At 39.4% G+C, this 9359-nt stretch overlaps 1 protein-coding gene across 1 annotated transcript; it reads right to left on the bottom strand.

The window, feature by feature from the left end:
- Window positions 1-4289: 4289 nt before the first annotated feature.
- LOC126999202 (uncharacterized) lies at window positions 4290-8782 on the bottom strand. Its single transcript, XM_050861532.1, has 2 exons — window positions 8396-8782; window positions 4290-5276 (listed from the first exon to the last, which is right to left on the bottom strand). The coding sequence occupies exons 1-2, from the start codon at window positions 8712-8714 to the stop codon at window positions 4342-4344; spliced, it is 1254 nt and encodes a 417-aa protein (XP_050717489.1). The 5' UTR covers window positions 8715-8782; the 3' UTR covers window positions 4290-4341.
- Window positions 8783-9359: the final 577 nt, after the last annotated feature.

Here is a 9359-nt window from a genome sequence, read left to right on the forward strand (position 1 = left end):
CAAACCCTGAAGCTCGCAGCCGCGCCATCTTAAGATTCCCTCGGGCCGAGGCATATATATAAAAAAAATTCGGCATCAGCGCTCGCTGAGTGGCAGTAGCACGTAGTTAAACATTTCATTACGAAGTTATTAATTTATTGAATTTTTCAATACCCTAACTACTAGCTTTTTATTCGTTTATGAAAAAAAAACACTCGTTAACTTTCCATATTTGGCACAAAACAACACTTTTTCGCGTTATTTGACTGTTACATCATCAATATAGCATGTATGATATGTGTTTGCTCGCAAAGTACTTTTTCAGTGGATGGCGAAATAACAAATGTTAGTCATCAGCAAAATAAATCTGTATAATTATGTTCAATGGATATATTTCTTTTGGTTACCCTAATCTAAGATGTAAATCAGAAAACGAATCAGTTTGATGAGTTACTAAAAAGTAAAATAAAGCACGTTCAACTAACTAACTATAATAAACGGTGACAATATTTTTTTTTCTTTTCTTGTAAACTGTAATATTTAACCCGGTAGCAGCGACGGGCCAATTTTGTGGCTTTACCGTGTAGCAGCGATGGACCAAATTTGTGCCATGATATAAACCCCAAAAAATAGATGATACATAATCCGATCACAAATGTTTTTATATATATTATGAAATGGTTTGTGTGAGGAGTGATTTTTTCTCATTTTTCGCGCTTGGAGGGACCATTAAAAAACATGATCCCTGCTGCTACCGGGTTAAGTTGACTGCATTATATTTGTCATTTACACAAAAACTTCAAAGTGGCCAACACTGGTACTGTGATTGTTTCATTCAACTCAGTCTCAACCGCAGTTCTCATAAGGGTGTTGTAGTTTTTATTCTGTCTGGTAACTGCCAGCCAGGGTGATTGTATGCATGTATTAGGCTCAGCATTAAAAAGACCATAGTAATTTCATAATTTATTCCTCATACATATTTGAAAAAAAAAGGTGATGTAGGTCGTAATGTTTGGTTGGAGTAGTTTGATAAGTTATAGATGTGGCAGTTGTGATACTGGGAAAAATGTGTGTAGAGAAAGAATTTATGTGCAGAGCAAAGTAGGTAATGACCAAAAATTGCCAGCACTACGCCTGTATACACATGGTCCATTTTGCATGTAAAAAGTGCACCCCTTACATTTCAGGTTAGGTTAGGTAAGGTTAGTGTTAGGTTTCGGTTAGGTTAAAGTTAGGTTTGTGTTAGGTTAGATTTAGGTAAGGTTTAAGTAAGAGCAGTGTTAGGTTAGGATAGTGTTCAGTTCAGGTAGTGTAAGTGTAGTTAAAAATTAGAAGGGGTGCAAAAAACAAATCTTTACCCAATATTGTATTTATTTCCGTTGCAATATATATATATATATATATATATATATATATATATATATATATATATATATATATATATATATATATATATATATATATATATATATATATATATATATATATATATATATATATATTTGTGTGTGTGTGTGTGTGAAATACGTCAGGCCGGCTCATGTCAGGTCAGGTTAGGATGGTTCAGATACACTTGTTTATGGTTTGGTTAGCTTTTTTCATTACATTAAATTATATCATGGTGCTTCAGGTATGATATTAGGCCGGATTAGTTTGGATAAGGTAAAATGGAGTTTGGGTATACATAGGATTTAAAGATGTTTGAATATTTCCCTGAATATTTCTGTTTCAGAAGACTAGTAAAATATTGAACATTTACCACTAATAGCTTATATGATGTAATACAAATTATTCTAAGCTAACTTAACTTAGGCTACCATAAATCAACCATTACTAATGCAAATAAACTTCATTAAACTTTGACGTAACTGCAAATATTATATTCAACTTATTAATCTATCCTGGCCTTACCTTGCAAATCAAAACATGCAAAATATGAGTGACGAAGTAAATGCATTGCAGTTATAATTGATTTCTGACTGAAATTTTCAAACCAATGAACAAGTGACTGATTTCATTTTATGTTATGATTGTAGTCATATTATTGATGGTAGCAAAAAGTTATGTACTATGTTTATTATTTTCCTGAAAACTCATGCAACATGTTTTGCAGACCAAGTCCGAATCAAATTCAAGAATCTCCGGACATACTTCCTGCATCAATGCAAGAAGATTCAAGATGCTCCAAGTGGCTCTGCAGGATGTCCAGGCATGAAGTGGCCACTATATGATGCTGCTACTTATTTGGTGGACATACAGGATGACCTGACATCAAGCAAATCTACCTTTGAGCTGCCTTCCAACATGAGAGAGGTAAATATATAAATATAGAAGTGATGAAGAGGTGTGTGCGAAACACAATTGGCTTGGTTTTAATTTTGCAAAACTGAAATGTTATGGTACAATTCAGTTTCAACTAGGGGAATTGGCATCACAGGTTAAAATTCAATGATTTTCAACACCATTATGCTATACATACTATTTGTAATGCACCTGGTCTGATCCCAGGCTGGGGGAGCTGGCACACAGATAGCCCAGCTGTTCATCCTTCATTTGATTTACTCAATAAATGGGTTCTTGGGAACGTGGAGGTCAAACTATTGACACTCGGATGCCACAGTGGTGGTCCTGTGTTGTGGAGTATGGGATTATCATCTGCCACAGGCCCAAAGGCCAGTGGCACAGATGAGTGCTGCAGTCACGTGCAGCTATAGCATCTGCCCCACCAGTACCTTAACGTACCTTTTGAATCTGAATATTGGCCTGAGCATCTATGGTGGCACCACTGCCTGCAACATGATACAATTTCCTCTTCTCCATAAACCTTTCCTGAAGCTCTCTCATAGTATACATTGCTACAGTTGTTGATCTCCCAGGGCAAAAGCCAAACTGACATTTATCAATTCTTATTATCCTTCTCATCCTCTTTTCCAGGATTTTTTAATGTACCTTCATGTCATGCTCCAGTAACCTTATCCCCATATAGTTACCACTTTTCAAAGCATCTCCTGTCCCTTTAAAAATGGGTATAGTGTAGCTTCCTTTCCAGTCTTCTGGTATCCCTCCCTTTTTTTTTTCATTTATTTTTTTTACAGCACAGAGCAACTCAAGGCTAACAAAATTTTTTTTTTAAAAAAGCCCGCTAACTGTTGCTCTCATATAGCAATTATTTTAGAGTGACCAAAAGAGAGGTCAATTTCGGATGGAGAGATGTCTTGATACACTCTTCTTGCAAAAGGTCAATCATAGGCAGGTGGAAATACAGACAAAAGAAGGCTGTTCCAATGTTAACCAGTGAAGGGGATGAAAGAATGGTTAACTCTTGCGTAAAGGGTTTGGACATTATAAGGATGAGCATGAGTAGAAAATCATGTGCAGCGGGGCCGAGGGAGGGATGCAGTTAGCAAGTTTAGAAGAGTAGTCAGGATTTCTTAGAAGTCAAAAGGGGCATCATGTAGAAAGTTTGGGAACCACAGTTCTAAACCATCAGATGTGTAGAGTGATCATGCTTAGTGTTATTGGTGACTCAGGATTGATCTTGTTTTTCAGGATTCTGATGTGAAGAAATTTATTCTTAGAGAAGGAAGCACCGAAGGTGGAATTACTCTTGAAGAAGAATACACTGAAGGTGGAATTATTCCTGAAGTGCAATTGACCATTTCTGGAGATGATGACAAGCTATATTCATCTTCATCTCCAGATTTAACATCACCAACACCACCACTTACTGGAGATGAAAACCAGCTGTCAAGTACTCCAAGTCCAATGCCAGCACTGCCACTTACCATACACGAGAATCAACCTGGTTTTGCAGGATCTACCACTCCTCTTTCAAGCTCTTCAAGTAAGAGAAAACGCACCCCTAAAACATCTACTCCTGTTGATACTTCAATAGAATTGCTCAGTGATTACTTTAGAAACAAACAAAGTTCTAATAAAATTGCAGGTAATATGGGTAGACTTGTTGAGTCTGTTGCAGAGAAAATGCCCTTTGACAAACAGATCAAACTCATGTGTGAAATATCCAAGGTCACCGAAAGAGTAAATAATGATTCAGGAAATATTGAAGGTTAGAGATAGTTTTTCTGTTAAAAGAATTTTTATATTTTTTATTGACATCTGTGATCTCTTTGTTAACTCCTAAATTGCAGCGAGTTTGTAAAATGAGTGCTGATTAGCTGCTGCTGTAATGTTCACGTTTCTGTAAAATAAAATCATGGAAACTTGAACATCACAGCAGCAGCTTATCAGCGCTCGGCTTACAAACTTGCTTAGATATACATTGTCAGGTTCAGGTTGAAATAACTTCAGTTCAGTTGAATTTAATTTTATTTTAGTACCTTATGAATGCTGCATCTCATATTAGTGCAGAAGTGCCATTTGTGCCTGCCATGGGACCTGTCCTTCATTATTAAAATAGTCCTTCAGTGTATCCCACACTTCCTTGGCATCGTTGGTGTGTCCTCTTCCAACTGCACGAAGGCCTTCCATTGCAGCATTTGCATGCTGGTGCATTTGTCCCTGCTGCAGCCTTCCATTTCCCACATCCTCTCGGTCTAATAATTCCGGCGGAGAATATGTGTCCTTTGATTTTTCCCTCAACATGTTATGCAAAGCTACAGCAGCTAGGGTTATGTCCTCTACATGTTTAGGAGCAATTCTTAAAGGTTGTTTAAAGACCTGGAATCTTGCTGTCATAATTCCAAATGCATTTTCTGATGTCCTCCGAGCACGAGACAAGCGGTAATTGTAAATCACACTTTCTTCCGTTCCACCTCTGCCTGGGTACGGCTTCATCAGATATTTCTTCAAAGGGAAAGCATCGTCTCCGACAAAGACATATGGGCACTCCATTCCAGTGAAGGGAATTGTCTGAGACTTTGGAATATTCAGGATGTCACTTTCCACTGCCTGCCTCAGTGTGCACCTGTCCCACACACTACCATCACTTGCTCTCCCACAAGAACCAACATCCACATATAAAAATTTACAATCTGCATCAACAAGTGCCATCATGATCACACTGAAATGACCCTTGTAATCATAAAAACCTGACCCTGAATTTATAGGCTTTTGTATCAAAATTCTTTTCCCATCAAGAGCACCTATGCACATAGGAAAGTTCCACTGTGTGTAAAAATCACTTGCCACTTTCTGCCACTCCTCTTCCGTTTTTGGTAGGGAGATGTACCTTGGTCCCAAGACTTCGTAGATTGCCTTGCAGACTGATGGGACAATACTGGATATGAGGGTGTGACTTATCCTGAACTGACAGGACAGTGACCGGTAAGACTCTCCTGAAACAAGCATGAAAATATTAATAAAATACCGTAGTAATTAAAAAAAAAAAAAAAAAAAATAGTCAGCCAGTTTAATAACCCCAAGACTTTTCTTGTCCTATGAAACTAGCAAAATTCTGAACATCTGACATTGATATCATCAAATAAAATCGAAAGTACCGTAACTTACCTAAAGCCAGCCAAATCTAGATTAATTTAACCAACTAAACGTAATAAATATCTCGAGCAAACTACTTGCAACAGGAAAAGAATGCAATGGTGTCTTTTACATGCAAGAGGGAAACATATGCGCCATCGGTGTCCTTCACAATAAACTGGAGCATATACACTTATGTCAGATTTACCAAAAATTTGCAGGCTTGGTTAATTGTAGGTTACTTTTTCAAGACAATGATAATCTGTTGAGAGTTTTATTTTACAAGTGCACAGTGATAAACAACCTCTAATTTACTATTACAGATATCTAGATATCCTCGTGAGCATTTTGAAATTCAACAACACCTTCGGCAAATGAATATTAACGTGAAAAGCTAGTTTTGAGATTTTCAAAAGAAATTACTTTTGGCAGTCTCTAGCAATAGGAGCTAGGTTTAGGTTAAGTTAAGCTGGGTTATGTTCAAGTCAGGTTAGCTTTGTTTGTATTAGGAGATATGGCTTGCCGGTGACGGCAGTCAGGCAATTTTTGGTGACTGGCGGTACTTGGTTGTTTTAACCCTTTCCATCCGTGATGCAGATGTCAGCATCACAGTATGAAAAGGGTCAAGAGGAAATGGAAGAGGATTAATCCTCTTCTAAACCTCTCAATCCTCCTCTTAATCCTCTTCCATTTCCTCTTAAGAGGTTAAGAAGAGGATTAAGAGGAAATGGAAGAGGATTAAGAGGTTTAGAAGAGGACTAACAGTGACGTTGTTGGACGCCCATTGGCGTCGCCGGAGTGAAGGGGTTAAGGTGAGTGTCCAGGTTGGAGACCGAAAAAATGACTTTTTGTGAAGAAAAAAAAAATGTGGTAGGTATACACGTTAGCTATTATTTCACAAAGATTTATGGCGAAACACGCAATAGTTTCCGTTTAAATGCCATTTAAAAGTCCCGTACTCAACCACGTGTGTTTGTTTACATCAGTAGAGTTAATTTCTTTTACCCAAAAACTACAAAAAAAAGGCAAAAATCTTAACTTTTTTTGGTAAACATGATATGGCAAGACTGAAAGCGAGTGTGTGTTGTCGTAGCAGGCAGTGACAGCCAGACTCAGTGCTTGTGTAGCTAGCAAAGAGAGAGGTTGTCGCTGCATCTCTTGCGACCCACCTGTCACTCTATGCTACACAGCATGTAATTTAGCTACTGCATCCTGCTTTTTACCTGCTCTCAACCATGGGACGGGTGTCTAAGAAGAATAAGCAGAGGAAGGACGCCTGGAATATAAGTTTGGAAGCAGAAAGAACAAAAAGACAGCGTGTTGGACCTGACACCTCAGATGCTCCAGTCCACATCCTCGCGTCACCCGCCACCACCAACACCCTCGCCACCGCCACACCGCAGCCTGCCACACCCACCACTGCCACTCCCACACCACAGCCCAGTTTGCTGGCTTCAGTAGACTGTCATTTGTTGCACAGTCAGCAATACAAGACAATAACTTCGGGTACAGGAAAGCATGTTTGCTGCCAGCTTTGAATATCAACTCGAAGGCACTAAGAAGATCCCTCACAGTACAAGATGAAGAAAGAAGCACCACCAAGCCCAGCAAAAGCCAAAAACAAAGAAGAAAGAGGAAACATCAGCACACTATGTATCTGGTGGCTTCTAACCTTAACCATCAAACCTAGCTACAACGAGGAGTATGGGCAACTCTGACACCCCTCGCTTGACGAGATAATACCTTGCCTTTAGGAAAGGCAGGGGGGGACTAGGAGCCTGATATGTTTAGAAATACATCTGATTGTATCATCAGATTGTAGATAATAAAAAAAACACATAGTAAACCTGAAAAACTTCCTAGTGTGTTATAACGGGATCGAGATCAATCAATAAACTTTAACAGTCCGTATCTCAAAACATATATATGGTAAGTTATCCCCCTTCTAAAATCTATTTTGGAGCCAGTTTTAGCTTGATTTCAATGAAACAAAAACTGAAAAGCAGAGGAATACTTCTTCATCCAATGTATGTCACTTTTTTTTTTTTTTATATATATATGTGAGATGTAATTTTGTATTAATATTTTTTGGTAAAAAAAAGCAAAAAAAAAACATGTATTTTGTTTTTTTAACTATGATATATGGAGGCGTATTATCGTATTCTGGAGGCGCGGAGTCAATATCCACAATCACCTTGTATACTGGGAATACGAACCTGTGAAGCAGATTCAAATTGCGGTCAGTAAGGATTCACGTGTTCGAACAGCTCGGGCAGGAGGTTCGGGAGCCTTCACTTGCTCTAGAACCTGCAGTACTGTTTAAGGCGCGGCGTTGGACGGATCACGGCTAGCCGGTGGTTTTGCTTGTGTCTGTGATAAACAATGAAGATAAACTGTGTTTGGTGCCACGGACTCTACTTGGAGGACAGAAACCTTATGATGAGGTGACAACCTACTAGAGAGAGAGGGCATGAATGTGGTGTAGGCGGTTTATGTGAGCGCAGATGGCCTCCGGCGCCACGGCAGATGGTGAGGTGAGCATCATTTGGTGGGTTCACTACGCTTCTCTCCCAAAACAAGCTTGGGGATCCAGTGAGTGCGCGTGGTTTCTGTATGGGAAACACTAAATTCGTCGCAAACGGTCATTTTAGTGGTGGTGGGAGGAAAAATCCCTAAACTTAGGGAATTTCCCTTGATCTAGTGAGTTTTTATCCCCCCCACACACCAAAAAAAATACGCGATTGCGACGGATTTCGTGTCCCCCACCCGAAACCCCATGTTCCCACCAGGTCCCCAGGCTTGTATGGGGAGGAGGGGGGAGTATAGGCAAACACTAGAATTTTACCTTCAAATATCCAACTAGGCTAGACTTGGCTGATTAAATTAGGTTGAATAAATTAGCCTAGTGAAGTTATATAAATTAGCCTAGTAAAGTTATAGTCTACAGCGAAACTAGAATTGCGAAACTAGAATTACTCACCTGAAGCTAAATAGCGGAGTGTCAGAGTGAGACGCTCAGCAGGAGTCACAGCCTGCCGCATATTTGTGTCCTGCTTTTCTATGAGAGGAGTAACCTGGGCTAACAGCTCTTCAAACTGCTCCCAATCGAGGCGTATCCACTGTCTCAAGGTGGCCGGGTCCTCTTCTCTCAGCTTTTTCATTAGTCTGAAGGACACACTCTCCTCTCTCCTCCTCAAGAGCCACCGACGACTCCATAACTTCCTCCTCTTCTCATTTTCCTGCTTCTTTTTCAAGAGCAGTAAAAGAGCCAAGCCAACTAGTAAGTCCTCTTCTTCCATCACGAACACTACCGGTAGGCCAGCTGATCGCCGCTTTGTTTATGGACTTTTCATATACTAGTGTACGGTTCGGCTCAGCGCCGAAATATTACAGCCCGCCAAACTAAACCTCTTTTTCGGCTAGCATCGTGTGACCACACCTTATGCAAAAATCACCGGCGTGAAAAAGTACCGGCGTCAAAAATTCCCCAAATAAACGCTCGTGTGAAAGGCGGCTTTACACCTGGCAATACAGGCAGATAGCACACTGGGTACAAAATTAATATTAAGAGGAAGAACTAACACCCTAACTCTAAACTGGAGGAACAGGTTTCAGAGAAAGAGTGAGGAGTGTCCGTGCTGTGGAGCAGAAGTAGAAACATTAGAACATTTTCTGCTGGACTGTGAAGAATATACAGAAATAAGACAAAACCAAAACTTTATACAGAACACAGAAAACCAAAGTAGAGACCACTTAATAGCCGATATACTAGTGTTTCAACCATTAACTCTGGAAGAAATTGATGATAGAAAAAAATATATTTCAACAATATGGAACAGAAGAAAAAAGAAAACTGAACAAAACTAAAAGACAACAACGCCAATCAACAATCAAGAATCAAGAATAAGACATAAGTGGGAGCCGTTACAAAGGCAATCCCACGC

This window comes from Eriocheir sinensis, chromosome 2 (genome assembly GCF_024679095.1).
Source record: "Eriocheir sinensis breed Jianghai 21 chromosome 2, ASM2467909v1, whole genome shotgun sequence".
Classification (NCBI taxonomy): Eukaryota; Metazoa; Arthropoda; class Malacostraca; order Decapoda; family Varunidae; genus Eriocheir; species Eriocheir sinensis.

Coding starts and splice junctions, on each gene's coding strand:
- LOC126999202 (XM_050861532.1), bottom strand. CDS start 8,714: ATGGAAGAAGAGGACTTACTAGTTGGCTTGGCTCTTTTACTGCTCTTG. Junction 5,277..8,395: donor ACTCCGCTATTTAGCTTCAG/GTGAGTAATTCT, acceptor TGCTTGTTTCAG/GAGAGTCTTACCGGTCACTG.